Here is a 23,249-nt window from a genome sequence, read left to right as displayed (position 1 = left end):
TACGGAGGTAGCAGGGTTTTTCATCCCTCGGACAGCCAAAATGGCCATTGGAACACACGCAATTTACAGAGAAAAAACAAAAATTTTGGTGTTAGGCGATAGATTGTGTCAATTCTAGTTGTGTGTGGTGGGGGACATTAAGATGAGTGGAGTGGAGTAGGGCCCTCCTGCAGTAAGTTGTTGGAGGTGTCAGGTAATAAAACTTGTAGAGGTATTTTATTTTCTGACTTCTATTTTTCCTCCTTTTGATTCTGCTGATTTTCATTAGTATTTAATCAATTTAAGGGTTCCAAGGAGATTAGGACCATCTGTTAACATCCACCATGGAGAACATGAGAAATGCCCCTACTACCGCATTTGCTAGATTCATCAGTTTAAAATTTTTCTGCCGAATACCGCTATTGATTAAAAGGCATATCAGGTATACACAGCATAGAACTGGAGTTAGTGAGTTGAATAAATAAATGTTGCTCCTTTAACACTTTCATTGCCAAGCTGAAAATTGGAATTTCGTGTGGTGACCAAATTTTTTTTATTTTTTTATTTAGTTAGCGACGCCCACACGATAACGCGTGATCGGCCGTTTGGCGAGGACTCGCATCGCGCGATATCGCGTGATTGGCAATGAACGTGTTAATTCCTTTTTCATTCCCCCAAAGGGTAGATGATACTCTTTTTTAGGCCTACTTAAAAGAGTAGTGGAAATGAGTAGGCAGCCTCCACATTTTACCATTGCCAGGGCTGAGTATATTCCCATGGCATACTAGATAAGAGGTGATATTCTTAGCCTAACAGACAGACAGACAGACACACACACACACACACACACACACACACACACACACACACACACACACACACACACACACACACACACACACACACACACACACACAGGGTGGTTCAAAATTCCATGTACAAACTTTGAGGGGAGGTAGAGAACATCAAAAGCAACAATATTCACATAGGAAAGCATGACCTAAGATGCCACTTGAAAGTGATAGGTGACGCGTTTGCCAGCACTCCAGGGGCTTCCTTTCCTCTTTCAACGTCATACGAAGAACATGCGTCATTTTATGAATGCTGAGATGGCAGAAGTGCACCTCGTTTACCATATTATTTACCCAATTACTATTGAACTGTTCAGTTATGCCTAATAAAGTTTTTTACACTACTTACTGCCTTGTGTTATTTCTGTATCTTTGTGTCCCTGTTAGTGCCTTCCGGTGGCTTTCCTATGTGAATATGGTTTATTTTGATGTTCTCTACCTGCCCTCAAAGTTTGCGTGGAATTTTGAACCACTATATATATATATATATATATATATATATATACGAGGGCTGTTCAATAAGTAATAAGACTAATTTTACTGTCGCAAAACCACTCATCACAATATTAATTTCTGTGGAATAAAGAAATGTTGCTGTCTGTATTAATAAAAAAAGAGGTTGATAGATGGCGTATACGATGTTGTGTCTTGAATAAACTAAGAAATGCTTTGACACGTGTTATTCAGGACACAACTTTAATTTAACTTAGGCAGAGAATGTGGAATGTTGGCAATAGAATAAAAAGATAACTTTATGAATACAAATCAATTTAAGAACAAGGAATTGTATAAAATTGTATAAAAATGTTTGTAAGATATAATCTGTAATGTGTGTGGGCCAGATATATACATCAATGTAAGCTGTTAAATCTACTTAAGAGCCCCATTTCATGCTAAAGTAGCAAAGCCTGTAAGCCAGAGTTCAAGGGTCACCTTTAACCGTCCTGTGTTACGCATACAAAAAGGGGTGAAGGTAGTTACTGGAAAGAGAAACTAAGGTGCTTTCCAAAGCACCTTAGTTTCTTTTTCAAAGAAACTAAGGTGCAAAACAAGTGCACATGCGATGAAATAGAGGGAGCTGAATAGAATGACGAAAATCCATGTGACCGTGCTGACGGGCATCGCGATGGCCGAGAAATACCGAGAAGAGAAAGAAAACAAAAAGGCCATGCAAACCCCATTCAAGGCTTTTTTTGGGTTCGTGGTTCCTGACCTCTCTCGGACATAAGTCCAGTCCGCTCCATTGGAGAAGTTCCTGGCTGGCCCTAGAAGGCATTGGTTCATCTGTTGCAGCGTTTGGAATGGGCCAAGCTATTTCCTTGGACTAGGATAGCTGTGCGTTGTTGTGCGACGGAGGAACCAAGCAGATACTGTCCGTTTCAGGCGATGTTCCCGTGCCACATCCTTTCTTTCCCGTTGAGATTCCATTCGTATGGCCGATCGAAGGTAATCAAATAGTAAGCTGAGTGAGAACGCCTTGATGACCAGACATTGCAAGAAGAAAGACATAGCATCCAATCAGGGACGGTAAAGTAGACTGTTTTTGTGAATTCCAGTCATAAAAGAATGTGATCCCCTAAGAGAATTTGTAAAAATGGACTAACATTATAGAACTTTAAGAATTATCTAAGACTTGTCTCAGGCCCTTTTAATTAAGAATTGTCTGCCCAACAAGCACAGGTTTATCTCTGTATGAGCAAATAGTATTGTGTAAAGTAATATAACTAATGACCACGTGTGTATAGAAGGAATTGCAGTTGCCTATGAAATAATGTTAAATTGCTCATAGTTGTGGTCCAAGCAAGTTAATTTGTGTGTTTAGTAGAATTGGTATTGAACCTATGACTTTACTTGAGAATATTTCAGATATTATGTTAGTAATGCTTACTTGTATAATTTCTCAAGTTTATTAAAATGTTTTTTTTAAGTACCTGCCTGACCTGTTTTTTATCTTATGAATTCAAACAGCTGCTCATAAAACATTGACGAACTTAGCGTGATGAGCCCATGTGTATGAATAAATAAAGCAAGCCACGACTGTATGAAAGAGATTAGTGAACAGTGATATAAAGATTATTTTAGTCTAATTATAATGTATCATTCTGAGAGAGCCATCCTGGGTAAGAGTCCCATCTATCCTAGGTATTAGATGCAGTTATAATAAAAATTTTGTTAATGCTTATCAGGTGAACTCTTTCAGAATGTTGTGTGATTAAACTATAGGGAGGCCAATAGGATTACTTATTAATAAGGGGAGAAGAAATTAGTAGAGAATAAACGGTTTACAGGAAATATAAGGAGAATAAAATTTAACAGTATAAAGGTAAAACTTAGCAAAAATATAGTGAGAAAGGATATATAACAGCCTACCCCCAAGAAAGCAAAAACTGTAAAATAGGTTGGTAAAGTTATGACCATAATATTTTTTGACTACGAAGGCATTGTTTACCAACACGCTGTAGAACCCGGGAATACTGTAAACGGCTCATACTATGCGGATGTTTTATGGACAATGGTACAGCTGCACGTCAAAAGGAAGCGTCCATTGCTGAAGAATGGCTTCTTATTGCACCATGATAATGCAAGGCCACATATTGCTGGTGGTGTAGTGGATGCTTTGCAGAAGAACAACACAGATATCCTACCACACCCTCCATACAGTCCTGATCTCGCACCGTGCGATTTCTGGCTGTTTCCTCAGCTCAAGAAACCACTAAGAGGCCGCCATTTCGAAAGCAACAAAGCATGTGTAAAAGCTGTGGAGGCGGTTTTGAAAGAACTCTCAAAAAACGGACTTTCACATGTGTTTAAGAAGTAGCCGCAACGTTGAGACAAATGCATCGCGTCTCAGGGTAGCTACTTCGAAAAAGACCATGTAAATGATGACGATTAAAGGTAATCTGTTTTCTGTATAAATATAGTCATAACTTATTGAACAGCCTCCGTATATCCATGTCCCTTTGGGTGATATTCTTAACCTATGTAATAGACAAGCTTAGGTGTTGAATGTTATTCACAATTTATTTTAACGATATTATAACACCAAACCAACTAAATTATAAAAAAGATGTTTATTAACTGGCTTGGATTTCAAAGAGTTATCAAAGATGTAAGTTAGTTAATGCAAATATGTGTAACCAAGGGCCATAGCCATACTGGTTACTAGAAAAGTAATTAGCTTAAAACAGACACTGAGAGTCCAGGGACCGGATCTAAGAGGACTCCCTTACCAGTTATAATAATGTACATGTTGATATTTTAATTCCCAATTGAATGAACCAATTTGTAAATCAATACCTTAATTGTTATGATATATGAGTTATAATGATCTCTTATACTATACGTTTAAAATAATTGTCAACATTCTTTAATCCCATAAGGTAGTCTCTCAATCTTTTTCTGAATACATATTCTGAGGTTATAGATTTAATTTTATTCGGAAGTTTATTATAGCTGCTTGTCGCAATGTACTCAAAAGATTTATGAAAAATTTCTTTGTTAGCCTTAGGTACTTCCAGCGTGTTTCAACCGCAGTGCAATCCATAGTCTACATTATATACCAATAAGCTTTCGTTGTTTCTTTTTACATATAACAGACAACTATATCTCTATGGTTTCTGAAATGGTAGAATATTATGAACGATATACAGATCATTGGTTGAATGTGCAAAGTTGGTAGTAGTTATGGCTCTAATTATTCTGTTTTGTATTCTTATTAATGGAAGCAGATTGTTATAATAGTCTCCTCCCCAACAGGTAATGCATATTGCAGTGAAGAATTTACCCAGGAATAGTATAAACACCTTAAGAATGCCGCATTTACAAATTTTTTAACATAATATATTCTGTTAATTATGGACCTAAATTTATTTGTTAAGAAAGTGGTGTGGGAGCTCCACTTCAAATTGCTCTCGATATGGAGGCCCAAATATTTGACGGTTTTTGTGTTTTTGATTAAGTTACATTTACAATTTAGAATGACAAGAGGCCATCCCTGGAAGTTACGAAAGGAAACTGTGAGCAAGAGGGTAAGGAGTGGTTTCTTTGTGTGGAGGGCGGTTGAGCCGTGGAATGCATTGCCTGATGGAGTGGTGGGAGCGAGAACGGTCAGTGAGTTTAAAGAGTGGTATGATAAACTTTGTGTTTCTCAGGGGGGGATCTCCCCTCGATGAGTCTTGACAGACTTTATGTCCTAGGAAGGACCTCCCTCGATGAGTCTTTTGACTCCTTGGAGGCCTGAATAATAATAATAATAATAATAATAATATCATTACATTTCCTTTCATGCCATTTTATAGTTATACTGTGATCTAATTTGTCTGTTAATGTAAAGTCGTTTTGTCGGTATTAATGTTAAATCCGTTGTTGCTAAACCATATACTTAGTTTTAACATATCGCTATTAATCTGATTTTTTAGATTTTCAAGGGTTGTTTCGGTGTATACTAAAGCCGTATCGTCAGCAAAGGATATCATTTTGCCAAAAAGATTTGCCAAAAAGAAATTATGAATAGGGTGGGTCCTAGTACCGGCCCTTGTGGGACTCCATATTTTATTATTTTTGTTGTGCTTTTAAATATATCATAGCTGGTATATTGTTTTCTATTATTCAGATAGGATCTGAACCAGTCATTAGTAATTCCTCTAATGCCGTATTTGGACATTTTTAATAGCAATAGATCATGATGAACACATTCGAATGCTTTAGATATATCAAGAAAAACAGCTGCCGTGTGCATTCCTTCATTTATTCTACTATAGACCTTTGTATGAAACTTGAGTAGTGCTTTTTTCAGTATTGCTTCCAGATCTGAACCCATATTGATTAGTAGCGTAAAAGGATATTGTATTTAAATAGCTATTGAAGCGTATTTTTTTTAATCAGAATTTCAATAACCTTTGAGATTGTGGATAGTATAGATATTGGTCTGTAATTTTTGATTTCATTTCTATTTCCTCCTTTAAATAATGGTACAACTGACGCAGTCTTTAGGTGTTCTATAAATTTACCATGTTCAAAGGATTTATTAATATTTGTAAAGAATTGTAATTTATGTCTAATGATAATGTTTAACTTTTTAACATTTATGTTGTCACATCATTAACTTTTATCAAAAACATATTGCAATTTAATTTGTACCTAATTTATAACACATTTTTTGTGTAATATAATGTATTAGTATGCTGGCAAAAAATTCATGTCCATATTTGGCTTTAGTCATGGAAATTTTTTTTCATATGTAGGTAAAAATGTAGTTCATCCTTAGCTTTTAGAAACCAGTGTATGAATTTCTTGTTTTCAATCTAACAGAAACTGCAGCTGCATTAGTAAGTTGTTTTAACATTTCTGCTTCAGTAATGTTGTAAAATTATTAATATCATTACTGAAAAAGAAATTTATTTATTTTAAAAAAAAGTAAGGTTACCATTTAAGTAAAGCATGAAAGTGCTAAAATGCTTGTCTGTTTTAGTGTGATTGTTAGACGCCATAAATAGAAGATGAATAGGTAAGTGTGTGTAGACACATATCCAGTTCTTGAAGCTGTTTTTGTAACTTTTTTTTTTCCCACATTTTATAACCACTTAGGTAATTCAGTATTTTGTGCTATCACTTTGTTTCTTAATGCTATATCTTTTCATTCAAAACATCCATAAATAAATAAATAATATTTATTGCAGTTTCCTTTCTAATCTAATGAGACTTATTTCATATAAGCTGAGCTTCTCTCCTTCCCCTTCCTTTTTTTTTAAAGTCATGCTATACAGTCAACCATTCTCTATTAAGGAGAAAGTTCTTTGAGTTATGTGTTAGTAAGATTTTTGCTAGGTTGGAAAGTGTGTATGTATATATATATATATATATATATATATATCTGATCCACACATGAAAGGCCACAAGACCTATAGCACAGTGGGTGATTCTCCACACTTGCTATGCTTGCTTGCTTGCTGTGCAAGCTCATTAATTGAGAAAGAAGTAATATTTATTTGTTAATAAATGCACGCATTTATAAGCATTCCATTTAGGCTTTTATTTTTGTAGACAGAAGACGTTTTAAGCTTGTGCAACATTGCGTTGTGTATCAAAGCCCAATGCTAGTCAAGCTACCTTGGCTTGCTTGGTTGTGGGCGCATCCAGGTCCTCGCTTCAGCACTGTGATTTCATGAGTGCACATAGTCATCTCACCCTGTTGCTTAAACACGGGCCACATGCAGTCAAAGTAGCTCTAGCCAGTGAGCTTCAGCCAGCCTTTACAAGTGTGTGTGCTGCTTGGGAAAATTAAGTTATAACCAACTTTTTATGACTATGTTTTAAGAACCGTAGGGTAGAATTTGTATTCAAGTAGCTAAATTGAAAAAGATAGAATATCATTTGTAAAATAAATGTTGTATTTGTATGATTAAATGTACATAAATTTCTAAATACAGGTAACCCTCGTATAACACGGTACTTATACAACGCGGTTTTGATATAACGCGGTCTAAAATTGTAGTAACCCTTGTTGAACGCGGTACTTATACAACACGGTTCTGATAAAAACATGGTCTACAAATTGTAGTAACCCTTTATCTTTTCATATGTTTTTCACCGCACGACTTAAAAATCAAATTTTATCTTCGTTAAATTTGTGTCTGCCTGTATCTTGCATGTAATTATAAGTAACAAATTTATATTAGGGGAAATACCCTTTAGCACGCATGTACCTCAATTGTTTACTGTATAAAACGTTTATTGTTGAAAATTGTCCTCGTTTCTGCCAGGAAAGTGCATTAAAAATCATAAGTGTGTTCATCTTTTTGTATATCTTTTCAACAGGAGTCTCTCACTGGGTCAAGTTCTAAAAGAGTGGAAAGAGGGGATAAAATTGTTCCAATTCATAAAGGAGGTGATAAGAGTAAGGCTTTGAATTATAGACCAGTCTGTGTATCTGGAGTTGTGGTTAAGGTATTAGAGAAGTTAGTTAAGATTCAGAATTGGGTTGACAACAGAAAAATACTCTTTGGCAGCCAGCATGGATTTACTAAAAGAAGATTGTGCTTTAGCAACATGCTTACTTTTTATAATAAAGTGACAAATGCGTTGGATAAGGCTGTTGCATATACAGTTGTATATTTAGATTTTGCAAAGGCATTTGATAAATTGCCACATGACAGGCTGGTAATTAAATTGGAATGGATGGGGCTGAACAGTAGATTGGTCCGCTGGATTGGAGATTGGCTGTCTGATAGGTATCAGCGAGTTGTCTATGGAGGAGCGATATCCCAGAAGAGGAAAGTTACTAGTGGTGTACCTCAAGGGTCTGTTTTGGGTCCATTGCTGTTTAATTTGTATGTAAATGATATCTGGAGAGGTCTGAATGGTGATGTGCAGTTGTTTGCAGATGATGCAAAGTTGGGGAGAGCTATCAGGAGTAGTGTAGATGCTGTAGCTTTGCAGGAGGACTTGAATACACTGGCTGAATGGGTAAATAAGTGGGGATATCGATTCAGTGTTTCAAAGTGTAAGGTTTTGAAATTTGGGAAGCAAAGATGGGATGTAAACTACACAATCGGTGCAAATATCTTGGAAGAGGTAGAGGAAATGAGAGATCTGGGAGTGATTGTAGACAAGGACCTAAAATTTCGGGGATATGTTACTAAAATAGTGAAGACAACACAGCGGATGATGGGGATGAATATCTTGGAAGAGGTAGAGGAAATGAGAGATCTGGGAGTGATTGTAGACAAGGACCTAAAATTTCGGGGACATGTTACTAAAATAGTGAAGACAACACAGCGGATAATGGGGATGATGCGGAGGACATTGACTTGTAGAAGTAAGGATGTTATGGTTCCTTTGTATAAGGCTTTCATCAGGCCATATATGGATTACTGTGCACAGATCTGGTCACCTGGTTTTCAAAAAGATGAAATTGCGTTGGAAAAAGTTCAGAGGCGATTGACTAAGGTGCTTTCTGGTCTCTGGAATGTAGAGTATGAAGACAGATTGACAAAATGCAATTTGCAGAAATTGATGGATAGATGGAGGTGGGGGGATATGATTGAGACATAAGCTGTTAAGAGGTTATTACCAGATTAATGTCGGGGAGGTTTTGCACAGAATAGGTGAGGATAGCAAGAGAACAAGAGGTCATTCCTGGAAGCTGTATAAGGAGGGTATGAGCAAGGGAGTGAGGAGCAGGTTTTTTGCATGGAGAGTGGTGAGTGATTGGAATGCTTTGCCCGAGAGTGTGGTGTGTGCAGAGACAGTGAATATATTTAAAGCACAGTATGATAAACTGTGTGTATAACAGGGGACTTCCCACTATGAGTCTTTGACCCCATTGAGGTTTTTATAATAATAATAATGATCTCAAGCTGAACACTTTATTTTCTGGTGAGTTACATACAATATGTAATGCTTGCTTTTTTTGTAAAAAATTATTTTTATAGTAATGGCCACAAACTGCAATGAGAGGGAAAAATCAACATTGAAAACAAAATTAATTTCTCTCGAAGAAAAATATTCAAAATCTTGGATCGGTTGAAAAATGGAGAAAAACCAGGAGTTTTTGCAGGGACTTTGAATTTAAATGAATCAACAATTCGAATAATCAAACAAAATGAACATAAAATCCGAGAAAGTGTTTATTGCTGAGTCAACAATAAGTGCAAAGCGCGTTGCTCGTGTACGCGATATTCTAATGATTTCGATAGATGCACCTCAAAAGAAAATTCGTGTGGATGGAAATCTTATTAAACAAAAAACTCTCAAAGTTTATAAACATTTATAATGCAGACCAGGTGTTCAATGCAGATGAATCTGGTTATATTGGAAAAGATATTTCGAAAAATGAAAGATCAGCTTCTGGATGCAAAGTTTCCAAGGATAGAATTACTCTACTGTTTTGTAGTAATGCATCAGGTGATTACATGACAAAACCAGTGTTTATTAACCAATCCTCAAATCCTCATGCTATGAAAGATTAAAATATGCACTATTTTATTTTGCCTAAAACATTTATGCATTATGTGCAATGAAGTTTAAGTACAATTTGTAATTTTTATACTTTTATACTATGTATTTGTTTCATAGTTTATATGTTTTCTTAACTTACATGAATTACCTGAATTAAATAAAAATATATTTTTGTTGGATGTCATTGTTGTTTATATAATTAAAAAAAAAAAAACGATTTCAGAACATAACCCTACTTTTCTATGTGATCTGAGACTCGCATAACGCGATTTATATAACACGGCATTTTTTGCAGAACCTAACATCTGCCTTATACGAGGATTACCTGTACATAGTTTTAAACGGTCTGTAATTCATTATTCTGCTAATCCGACTTCAATCACACCTCTCATTCCCCGAATGATAACAAGAGCAAGCATGAATTTCAAGACAGCATTCGCCCCTGCTATAGCACATTAGTGCCATATGTGGGCAAGAGGAATAGAAGAAAGGAGGAATCTGTTCACAATTTGCTTGAAAACAACTGAGGGTTGTAATCTTTGCGAAAGGCATAGTGGGAAAGACTATTCCAAAGACAGTGAAGTTGGTTCAGTGAGTTTCAAGATGGACTGTAAAAGCATGTTGGTTAGCAATGGCTTTTGTTTTAATAATTTTGGAGGAGAATGGAGCAATAATAGTGACCAATTCAGCAGAGCACTGTCCATGAAAGTATCTGTAGAAGAGGTACAAGGGAAACTAAACATCTGTGAGAGAGGGATCATTAATTAACTGGATTTCACTCTTCTGGATAGGATTGAGCAATCTTAGAGAGGATTTTGGACACCACCCAAAATATGGTAGTAATATTCCATGGCTGGGTGGATTTGGACTTTGTATAGAGTTAGCAGCTGTGAAGTAGTGTCTTGTGCAAAAAAAGTGCGCCATGTTTTTTGGCGGCTGCAGAATTTATAGTTGAAATGTGGTTGTGCCAGGAAAGATCGGAGGTGCAGGTTAGTCCAAGAAGAGAAATCTGATTCTGTTTGGATATCTCAGTATTACTGAAGGTAAGGAGAGGAATGTGAGCTCTTTCTTGCGAGAGATCAGACAGGACTGAGGTTTGGTGGCATCGAAGTTTACAAGGTTATCCTTGACCCACCCAGGTTATTGCTAGGAGATCTGAATTCTGCTCAGTGGTTGTGGTAGATCTTGAGGATTCTAATACTTGAGCACCACAAAGTGTGTTGAATGAAAAAGAGAAATGGAATGTACTCTCATTGGCAAAGTTATGGATAGAATTAGAAGTCTGAGAGAATATGTCATTTATATACAAGAGGAAGAGAGTGGGTGAAAGATCAGAAACCTGGGATACTCCTGCATTAGTGGAGAAATCAGAGTAGAGGAATCATCCACCATGGCACATAGTGTGCAACCAGTGAGAAAGTTGGCAATCCAGTTGCAGAGTAAGGAAGGCATACCATAGGATAGCAGTTTGTTAAGTAGGCCGCTGTGCTGCCAAACCCAATCAAATGCTGAGGGCAACCATTTGTATGCCATATTGCTGGTTTTCAAATTAATGTTTCATCCTAACCTTCTATAAATGTATTTTAATTCATTAATTATAAAAATTAAAATTCTCTTCCCATTGCCAACAGGTGGTAGGTACTGCAAAAAAAATAACCTGTTCTGTTGTAAGTAATGGAATTCCCAACACATTACATAAACTGTTCAAATATTCAGGGCAAGAGAGCAGCTGAGGAATGCATGTTCTACTGTTTCCAATCTGTGACATCTGTTAACAGATGTCACAGATTGGAAACAGTAGAACATTACGTGGGTGGATTAGAAGGATTAGGTGGTTGGTGAGTAGAGAGTTGAAGTTCAGAGGACTTATTGCAAAGATGGCCAAGATAGCTTATAGGATTATTTGTTATTGAAGAACACATTAATAAGCAGAGTTAAAGAAATTATCATTCCTTTTTATAAAGCTTTGATATGGCCACATCTGGATTTGATTATTATGCTTAGCTCTGGTCACCCGAGTTTCTTGGAGATGAGAAAGAGGTAAAGAGGATACAGAGACAACCTTACCAAGATGGTGAATAGTCTATGGAATGCTCGCTATGATTTTAGATTGAGGGTTTGTTGCAAAAGTTTGATAGGTGGAAAAGAGTAGATATGATAGAAACATTTGTTACTAAAAAGTGTTATAGGATTGATGCAGATGAAATTTCAGCATTTGACTAAGAGAGATAGAACAAGAAGTCATCCCTGGAAATAGTGAGTCTGTTGTTAGCGAGGGTGTGAAGACTAGATTTTTCCCTTTGAGAGTAGTGAATGTGTGGCATGAGTTGAGTCATTTGTAAGTGCTTTGTTTAATGCATTTAAGGATAGGTATAATAAATGTTGTGTAGATGGTGTGAGTGTCCCTCAGTGAGCCTTTGAAGGTTCCCATACAATAATAAGAAGAATAAGCTGCAATTATAAGGTGAGTTAACCAATCACTAGATGAGATTGGCTAACTCACCTTCATTTGAAAAGTTCCATATAAAGATTCCTCTCAGAATTGAACTTTGGTGTTTTCCAACCAATATATGCATTGTCCCATCTTCTGACTGTACTGTGCTTAGTCAGAAAGGGGGGGGGGGGTGTTGAGAAAGCTTGTGAGTGTATCTGTCCATACGAATTAATTCTTTCTATACTATGTAAGAAAGTGTACTGTTCAGAAGATGCATGATGAAATTATCAAGAAAAGCAGACCAGACTTGTTATTTTTTCTTTATATAGTGAATTGGATTCTGAGGAATGGTTGTTGAGGGCAGAGGAGGAATCTTTCTGAACCATGTGGCAAGATAGAATTATCAGTATATCTTAGTCAGATAGAAGGTTTAAGCATAGTGCTGTCAAGGGTATGTTTTTTAAAATGTTCTATCTAGAAATTAATTAGAGGAGTTGAGAGGGAGGAATCCATAGCAGTAATCTCTATTCTTTCAAGTGAAGTAACTAGCACATTGATAGCAAAAATATAGAGATCAGTAATGTCAGAGCAGTAAACATTTTCATTAACATTAAAGAGTATATTAAAATGTATATAAAATTCCTTATACTTTTAGTTTTTCATATTATGAACAAACTGGAAGAACTTAAGAAGTACATTGGCAGCCATAAGTATGGTCAGTCAGGTATAATATACATGCCTAGAATCGGTTAAAAAAAAATTATGCTTCACACAATGAGTACAAATGTGAGGGGGGGGGGGACAAAAATAACCACTAAATATGGCTGTCTAAAATTCCCCAAGATATGGGAAGCTGTAATTCTTAGACCACCTGCTCAACAACCAAGGCTGTGTCTTCTAGTACCAATACAGCACATACACCCTTTTTAGCATTTTAGGCTTTCAGGCTAATCGTTCCACTTTATTTTTTGTGTTACTTGTGTGCACAATGCAATTCTTACACTACATGTTACAGTGTTTCTTGTGATATCTTCATTGTAATAAACCAGAAAATGAGAATTCAGTTTTAGTACTCTTTCAGAAAAAATAACTAAATAAAAAATCCTTCAGTTTTCTTTAATTATAGCAGTACCAGTTCTAATAAAGTTCATTATTTATTATTATTATTATTTTATTTTATTTTTTAGCAAAAAGTAAACCTCTTTCAGTGGACTTCATTTATTGATGTGGCTGGTTCCGAACATCGGCATTATGATGAAAATGCAGTAAATATTTTATTAGAAGTTTCTTATTCTGATTTTAATAAATCAACATATGATCAGCCTTCAAAAAATTATGTTCAGGTGAGATCTGTTATGATTTTTAAATGAAAATCTTGCATTTTAATAAAATGAAATATTATATTGTTATCTCTTACTTGATCCACAGTGCCAATTAATACAGGGTATAAAGATAGTACAGAGATCCAACATTATTCTCTGGAAGGTGTTTCTTGAATTTGTGGGTTATATGCATTTTTGAGGCAAATGGTGAAGTTGTTTGCTAGGATAGAAAATTCAGAACGCTCATTTTGGTAAATTATGGAAACTACTACCGTGTTAAGAATAATTACTTTAATATCCCAACATTTTGACTTTCATACTAAGGTCATTATCTGTAATATACATATACAGTCAGGTCTCTTTTTATGTGGTAGATACGTTCCACAGAAAATCGCACAAAAAAGGCCTAAACTTACGTTGAAAAATTAGGGATAGGTTCCATAATTTTCTAAAACTGCATAACATCGAAGCAGTGAATTAAAATAAACCTAAAATCGCATAAAAAAGTTTATGAAAATTCAGGAAAATAAGAATGCCTAAGTTTGCTTTAAAGCTTTATTCATTTAATTTTATTGAAAAGTAAAATTTTTTTTTTTTTGTCATCAGAATTATCATCGCTATTAGACAATATTCGGCAACGTTTGCAAAAATGGTGCAAAATCACTTTCATCACCAGAAGAGATAGTCAGCGCATCAGATCTGTATGGTAAAGGCAATGGTTCTTCACAAACAGGCTTCACCCTCGTTCTGTGCTGATTTTTTTCTTCTGACAATGTAATTAGTGATTAAACTTTGCGATGATGATTTCGCTAATTTTTTATACAGTTCATGATATCCAGACATACAGTTCTTCAGCTCACGTTGGAATTTAAAGGCTCATTCAGAATTTGTGTCATTAACAAGAAAATGATTTTCCAATTTATTGCACAGTTCAAGACCTTCTCGAATTATATTTGCAGTGAGGGAGACATGTTTTTCTTCTGCTTCACTATCGTTTTCTGGATCTTCGACGATATCTAAAGTTAATCGATATCCAATAATATCATTGTCACTTAAGGCATTATCCACAAGCAATTCATCTACATCATTCTGGCTAAATGTATCAAACCTTCTCCACCAATTTCATATGTCAAAGTAATGATTTCAGCTGATAATGTAGATGTTTGCATAGTTGCACTGTTTCCAACACATCCAGGCCAAGCTGCTTTCCAGCAGGCATTTAAAGTTTGTGGTCTTATTTCAGCGATAGTAGATGCAACATGATTTAAGCAGTCCAAAATAGAAAATTTTTTTCCAAACGTCAGTTAATGTTAATGATTCATTTTCTAGTTTATCCAATATAAATTGAAAAGTGTGCTTAAAGTAATATTTTTGCTTGTTGTATTGGGTGGAAAAAACACTACCTGCACATTTGGATGTTCTAAATGCGGATGAGTGCATTGTCAACAATTAATAAAACTTTAAAATTTAGAGCTTTTTGCTTCATATAATGTTTCCACTTCTGGTACAATTATTGAACCATTCAATAAATACAGCAGTTGTTACCCAGGCCTTTGTATTAGCATTAGTATCTGGCAGCCGTTTTAGATCTTTGCCTTTTAGAGCACTTGGTCTTAGAAATCAATTTACTAGGAGGGGTTTTAACATTCGATCTCCTGATGCATTGCTACAAAGTAACAACGTCACTTGATCTTTGCTTGCTTTAAACCCACTTGCTTTTTTCTCAGACTTTGCGATGTAAGTTCAACTAGGCATTTTCTTCCAAAACAATCCTGTTTCATCAGCATTAGACACTTGATCGGGACAATATCCACCATCTTCAATAATTTTGCTAACTTCTATTGAAAATTTTTGGTGGCTGCTTCATATGCTGCTGCAACCTCGCCTGTAATCTTCATGTTATGAAGTGCATTCCTTTTTAAAAACCCAGTTAACCATCCTTTGCTAGCCAAAAATTCTTTATCAGCCTGGGAAGAGGAAGTAGACGACTCCAATTGCTTCATCTGTTCATAAAATCGAAGAGCTTTTTGTTTAATTAAATAACCACTTATAGGAATTCTTCTTTGAGTTAATTCATCAATCCAAATTACGAGCGCTCGTACCGTTTTTCTAATAAAGCATCTCTTGAGTACGATGATAATTTGGCACTTAGTTTTGTGCCAGAAATGACAGATTTTCTTATTGTGACTTCATTCTTTTTAAGTTCTCGTATAGTAGATTCGCCTAAATTAAAATGTTTACCAATCGCCTTAGATCCCTCTCCTTTTGCTAAGCGATCTAAAATTGCAATTTTCATTTCCAAAGAAATTACTTTTCTTTCTCCATTGGGCCAAATTAAATCTTTAAAATAACAAGTAGCAAAATTTAGATTTTCGATAATAAAAGACAAACACTTACTCACATGCAAAATTAAACTTCACAAACACTCACTTCTTAACACGATCATGTTATGCCAGAATGTGCTGCAACGTGCTGTTCATTATGTACAATGGCGATGAACGAATTGGTCAACAACATGCGAAATACACGTGCTTTATAGGTAAAATTTTCTAACCGTTATACAAGTAAAATAGTTACCACTTTAAAATTTACAATGATCATAAAAGAGAAGTTAATTTTCTGCCATGTAATAATAAACAACTCACCTCACAATACGGATTGGTTTCAACATTCGATCTCCTGATGCATTGCTACAAAGTAACAACGTCACTTGATCTTTACTTGCTTTAAACCCACTTGGGTTTCCCAAAACTGTGTTCCGCAGAAAGTGAATAAGTGTTCCGAAGAAGTCTTGTGGAATTTTTCATGAATAAATATGTTATGGTGGAAATATTCTGAGGAGAATTACATTCGTGAATATGTCGAAAAGCTCAGTCCCAGAACATCTAAGTAACATCTGTGTAGCAAACGTTAGTGATGACCAAGCCGTGTATTTTTAAATGTGGAAGTATTTATGAATTATCATTCATTTTCACACATTGAAACCTTTCAACATTCGGGAAAGGGAATACTGCTGTTTATGACCGGTCATAAAAATTGCCTGCAAGCTGATTACAACAATGTGCGGTGTATCCTCTATTCTCAAAACTGAACGAAATAACATCTGTGTTGCAAATGTTAATGACCAATCAGCAAGAAAGTATAAAGAAAATTTTTCCACTGAAATTGAAGATCAAGGTAGTCTGTATCCGGTTCTAAGATCTAGTAATAATGAATACTTTCTTCACAAGTTCGTATTGTAGGATTTTGAAAGCGCTTGTTTCGAAACCGTAGTGCCATGATTTTTTAAAAGTAATAGGCCTACAGATTTAAATTTTAATATGAATAAGAGACAAGGGACTTTGTTTAATTTTGGTGTTAAGAAATCTTTTATTGAAGGTATTTGTGATGCAAGAGATGGCGATTCATCCACCTCTAGCCTACATTTTTGGTGATCAGAATGGCATATGTCAATGAAAATCAGCACAAATTAATTTAATGATGTTTAATTAATCATTAATTAATAAAGGATCATTTATTAATTAATAATAAAAATCAGCTGAATTAACAATTAATTATTAATTAATACATTACAACATAACCAAGGTGTTCCATCCTAGGAATAGTTTGGGAAACGCTGGATTACCCTATTATCGGAATGGATTTTCCTTTTGTTGACATGCGCAGAAGTGTTGAAAGGTCTCGTATCTGTGGGCATACTATACCACATAACTTCAAATCCGCATAAAAAGAGACCCGAGTGTATACACATATATATATATATTCAACAAGCTATATTACATTTCAAACAGTATACCAAAGTACAATAATTTGCCAAGAAATTATATTCTTGGTTTAATCCTTTATCCAAGTGTAAGTAAGCAAACAAAGTTTGCTCTTGAAGTAACTTCAGGACTGGCTAACTCATATATAGAAGCTAATGACTTCACACCACTTGCCTTAGTATCCCATGATGCAAAGTATATATCCTTATGAACATGTATAATGCTATGCATAATGGAAAGGGTCACTATCCAGACCACTTTTGACCTTTATTGAAGGATTCCACTCATTAGTGGAAGACAGAGCTAGAAGCGATATCAAGGTTGAAGTAGTGAAGAAGTCATATTTCCATGTACAAGTAGCCAAATTTTTTTTTTTTTTGGTCACATACACAAAGAGCTGCCTGTTTGTTGGAGAAGAAAGGTGTAACACCTTATTACTAAAATATTCTGGATTAGAGATAGATGGTGAAAGTTTTTCTACTTGGCTATATACTATAAATTAAAGATGCCAGGAAATTATATTCTTGGTTTAATCCTTTATCCAAGTGTAAGCAAACACAGTTTGTACCTGAAGTAGCTTCAGAATTGTCAAAGGTTCCTTGTTATGGAAAGACTGGTAAGAATATAAAAGATATATACATCATGAAGGTGGCAAAATGTTATGGAGGCTATTGAAAAAGATTAGAAATGTAAGAAAGCATATACTGTGAAAGGAATTACAGATAATAAAGATACATCTAAACTGAACACAATGATAGTCTAGATAGCTGAAGTCTTTTTTTTTTTTTTTTGGTCACATACACAAAGAGCTACCTGTTTGTTGGAGAAGAAACCCCCAGTCTATGGGATACGACAAGTGGTGGTGGAAAAGAAGTTAAAATTTTCTTCTTGAATTGGAGGTTGTACTTGTTTAGGAACATTTTGTGAAGAACACTATTCCAGAGAATAGAGGCAGATGGCATAAAAGAGGAATAAGAGAAGATTTATTCTAAATTTAGTAAATTTAGAGAAATAAATTTTGCATTTGTTTTGAAAAGAGCTGCTGCTGCTCTTGTTCAACAGTGTCAGAAGATGGTTCCCTGTTCAGTGGAGATCATGAAGAGTCTGAGTTACATCTGAGGAAACAGTCCTTCTGCTTCTATGTGAAATCAGTTAACTCACTTTTTTAAAAAAGCCCTTTTGTAAGAACTTTTTTTTTCTCCTGAAACACGTTCAGAAAAATGCTCAAATCAGTAATGAGAATCGAACCCAGATATTTTCCATCCAAAGAGCACAAGCCATATTATTCCAAATGCACTATGGAGGTGCTTTTTCATAGATGGAATTATGATCGAGATCTAGAGGTACCGAAATGATACAAAAATTCAATCAAAAAGTCTAATCAAAATATTTACTTAGTTGATTATCTTCTACTATCTCATGATGTAGATGTGATACAAAAGAAAGCGAGCATTTTCTTCCATTCTCTGGCTAGCATTGACATTGTTCAGCCATATTCTCTCTGTGTGTGTGTGTGTGTGTGTGTGTGTGTGTGGGCGTGTTGAATGCTCCCATTTCCCACTTGTCAAGTTTTCTTTAAATATCTCTTCTGTTTCCTCCTGAGCATGACACCATCTAAGTTGTGTTTCATTGGCTTACAGTTGGCTAGATTGCTTGGATAAGTCATGTTTTATATTTATATTTATCCTTTTGAGTTTCTGTAATGTTTTTAGTTGAAGTCCTCTATTCTTTTTTTTTTTCCTTCCAGTTTTCTCTTTGAACACATTCTATTTCATCCTGTCATTTTTCATGTTAATGGGCTACTAGATCTTTTATTTAAGTTGGAAACTGCATAATAGTATAGTTTAACAAAGGCATGATTACTAGATTTTTGCTTGGGGAATGGTGAATGAGTGAAATGAATAGAATTAAGCGCATGGCCACTGCATTGCTATTCATCATCTTTATGGTTCTTCATAATTGCTATTCATCATCTTTATGGTTCTTCATTCAAAATTGGAGATCTTAATTTCAGCTGTTTATTTTATGCAGATGATATTATGCTCTTAAATAAATCTAGTAAAAGTTTGTAGGGTTCCTTAATTAAATTTAATAACTGCTGTACCAAATTTGGTATGAAAATCATCAACGAAGACTAGAAAAATAGGTGGGAATATCAATTGCATCCTGAATGGAGAACCTATACAACTATTCTGACACACTTTTTAGTGATATGGCAAATTAAATATGGAAATAGACAGCAGAATAAGCAAAGCTGATATGGTTTGGAGTCAAATCAATAAAGTTTTTTTATGGAATAAGAGAGAAATTAGTTTAAATGCTAAAGCAGCTGTAGAGAAGACTGCTGCTTTAGTGGTTAGACTAATTTCTCTCTTATTCCATAAAAAAAATATTCATCTTTTAACTTATGAATGCCAATTTAAACTTATAGATCTGAAAGCTGGATTAGGAATAAAACTATTGATCAAAGACTAGAGACTACAGATATGAGAATCCTGATAAATAATCGTGGTGTGAGCAGATGACAGAGCTTATCTCAGATGGGTATGATCATGTGTTTGATGCCATGATTTTGGATCCAGAAGAAGACTAACATTTAAGTAGATTTTATCTGATAAAGTTAGGATGAAATCTAAGATATTACAGTATTGGAGAGCCCTGATAAGACTGATTTTGAGGAAAATTGCTGATAAGAAGTTAATAATGATGTAATCTTTCTGTGTAGTACTATCATAATATCCTGTACACGCCTTGATATATATATATCAGAAATTTGATGATGGTGGGGGATAACTGTCAAAATCATCTTCTTCCAATTCTTGTTGAGAGGCTTATACGCTGGTTAGACATAATAACTAATATTTAAGGAAATTGACAGCGTATACTGGAAATATAGATTAAATAAACTTTAATATACACTTTCCGATATTTCGGCAAACGTTATTAGATCGCTCCACTTACCTCCCCATTGATTACAATCCCACCAGCTCACAAATTAGAAAACACCATAGGCTCCTTAAGAAGGTCACTTCTTGGCCTGTGGAGATTACCAACAGACTAAAACCCTATAACTCTAGACCCCCCCGCATATATGGGCTCCCAAAAATACACAAAGAAAATGTGCCATTACGTCCCATAGTGGATGGCATTGATTCCCCCACTTACAAACTAGCCAAGCATTTAGCCAAAGCGCTCTCACACTATACTGGCAATACACCATCACACATAAAAAACTCAGCCCACTTCAAAGCCAGTATAGAAAACCTTACACTCCAACACAATGACATAATGGTCAGTTTTGATGTCTCCTCCCTATTCACGAATGTCCCTCTCAAAGAAACCTTAGAGTTAATCCAAGCTAAATTTCCTCCCGATATCTCAGCCCTATTTCAGTTTACAATGAACTCAGGCTATTTCGTTTGGCAGGAAAAATTCTACAAACAGATAGAGGGGACAGCCATGGGTTCACCACTTTCCCCACCCTTGGCAAACTTTTTCATGGAGATGTTTGAAGAGAAAGCCTTAAACTCAGCCCCACAAAAACCTACCATATGGCTTCGCTATGTTGATGATGTTTTCGCTATCTGGCCACATGGCCCGGATTCACTCCTCTCCTTCCTAACACACTTGAACAACCAACACCCTAGAATCAAATTCACCCTGGAAAAAGAGGAAAACAATAACCTCCCCTTCCTAGACACACTAGTCACCCGCCAACCTGATGGAACCTTGGTTTTCTCAGTTTATAGAAAACCCACCCATACAGGCAGATACATTCACCAACAATCCCACCCCCCCCTCACAACAATATGGAGTTATTAAAACATTATTCAACAGGGCAAAAATAATCTGTTCTAATGATCAAGCCCTAACCACAGAACTAAATCACATCCGTGACACTTTCTCAGCCAATGGCTACGCCCTCCAAAAAATCCAAAAAATACTTAACTCAGTTATCCACAACCCACCACCCCCTCCCCTTCACAAAAAAGATTACTCTAAATCCATCACTATTCCCTACATCAGAGGCACCTCAGAAAAAATCAATAAAATCTTAAAAAAACATGACTTAACCACTTGTTACAGACCACATAGAAAACTGGCATCCCTTATCCGCTCCACCAAAGACCAACCACTTCCCCTAGACCTACCTGGTGTATACCAGGTCCCTTGCAGCTGTAAACTGTCCTACTTTGGCCAAACAGGCAGGACAGCAAATATCAGAATCTCAGAACACAAGGATTACATCCGATTTCACCAGTACAGCCACTCTGGGCTTGCAGACCACGCTCTGGATACTCGCCACAGAATAAGATGGAAGAAAGCCACAGTAATACACCGCAGCAAGTTCAAGTATGAAAGACTATTCATGGAATCAGCCTCGGCCCTTAGGAACATGCCAAACCTCAACAAATTTGGATGCATGAAACTGCCCCAAATTTGGGAAACTTTTATCAAAAGAACTTCAGCCCAAAGGCCAAGAACTACCAATATAGCCCGCCAGGGGGCACCATCAGGACTTTAGGAAAACGCTAGTGTCCTAGCCTCAGTCTCATTTGTTGTATTAGTACTTGTGTGCACGTGTCCTTTTAGTAAGTTCCCAAGAAGATGGCAACGTAACGTTCGCCGAAATATCGGAAAGTGTATATTAAAGTTTATTTAATCTATATTTCCAGTATACGCTGTCAATTTCCTTAAATATTAGTTATCATCTTCTTCCAAATTTACTTGGGAAAACAAATGTTGATATTCTGCTATTAATTAGAGCTGAAAACTTGTTGATGTGTTCTTTATATAGTCCTTTATGTCCACCTGTGTGTATGCATTTTTTTCTTTCTTTTTTTTTTTTGCTTAATTCTTCAGTTCTGATTGGTCTAGATTTTGAAGATCACTATACAGCCTATGGCATAAATACCTTCCAGATTATGTTAAAAGCTCTCATTTGTAGCACTAGTTGTTCGTCTTGTTCTGTTATTGTTCATGGTCCATACATTTCTTATTTCAATTCAGAAGATGTTATTATGCTCAAAAAGTTCTTTAATTTCAGTAAAATTATGGAGACTACAACCATGTAAGGAATAATTACTTTAATTTCCCGATGTTTCAACCGTCTTATACACATATTAGGGGCATATGTTCAGGGTGTGCTAGGTGTGTGGTGCACATCCACAGAATAGCAATTTCACCAATATTATATTTTTGCATTTATTCCTGTTAAAGGCTCCTGTACCTGTTAGCTGGTTCACATGATTCCTAAAATTAAACACAACATACTAATGAAGGAAATAGGGATATGACAAGAAACGGCAAGGTTGTACATGAAAATTGTGAGAGTGTGAATGTAGAAAGTGTGAATGATAGTATAAATGGTTTCTCAGAGAATAAAAATGATGAGATAGATGCAATGAGTGAGATCGCATTGTTGAATGGTGCGATACAAAGGGCAAAACAGCAGCTAGAGCATATGAGCAAAAGTTGACTGAATGAACCAGCCGATAATACAAAGTATGACAGGAAAAATAGACGTATGAGTGTGAACATGAACAAAATGAAGGATAGAGTGCTGTATGGAGACTCGTTAGTACGAGGTGTGATAGTAGAGGATTTGACAAAATCGTACCAACCTGGTGCGACCATAAAGGATGTAACTGAGTCTATTAGAGAGCAAAAGGAAAGGGTGAAAGAAATGATTGTTGTGGCAGGTACGAATGATTTGAAAGGAGACAAAATGGAAATGATAGAAGACCTGAATGAATTGTTTGAGGTAGCAAAAGAAAAGAGTGAGAGAATTAGAATGATTAGTCTTTTGCCACGGTATGACAGTGAAATGGTTAAAAGGAGGGCCATAATTGCAAATGACTTTATGCGTGGGTTATGTATGACGAGTGGTGTGGAATTTGTGGACGTGTGGAGTGAGTTCGATGGGCGAAAGGATCTATAT

At 35.7% G+C, this 23,249-nt stretch overlaps 1 protein-coding gene across 1 annotated transcript in view; it reads left to right on the top strand.

Annotated features, from left to right (window-relative positions):
* Positions 1 to 23,249, top strand: part of Hcs (holocarboxylase synthetase-like protein) — a 129,760-nt gene that overhangs the window by 31,528 nt on the left and 74,983 nt on the right. Inside the window, exon 3 of the mRNA XM_090409137.1 lies at positions 13,410 to 13,565. Within this exon, the coding sequence (XP_090265263.1) occupies positions 13,410 to 13,565 (156 nt within the window). The remainder of the gene's footprint in view (positions 1 to 13,409; positions 13,566 to 23,249) is intronic.

Source organism: Typopeltis vanoorti, chromosome 19 (genome assembly GCF_054136105.1).
Source record: "Typopeltis vanoorti isolate ZY-2024b chromosome 19, IOZ_Tvanoo_1.0, whole genome shotgun sequence".
Classification (NCBI taxonomy): Eukaryota; Metazoa; Arthropoda; class Arachnida; order Uropygi; family Thelyphonidae; genus Typopeltis; species Typopeltis vanoorti.
The sequence above is the reverse complement of the archived record's forward strand: the minus strand, read 5'-3'. Positions and strand labels throughout refer to the sequence as shown.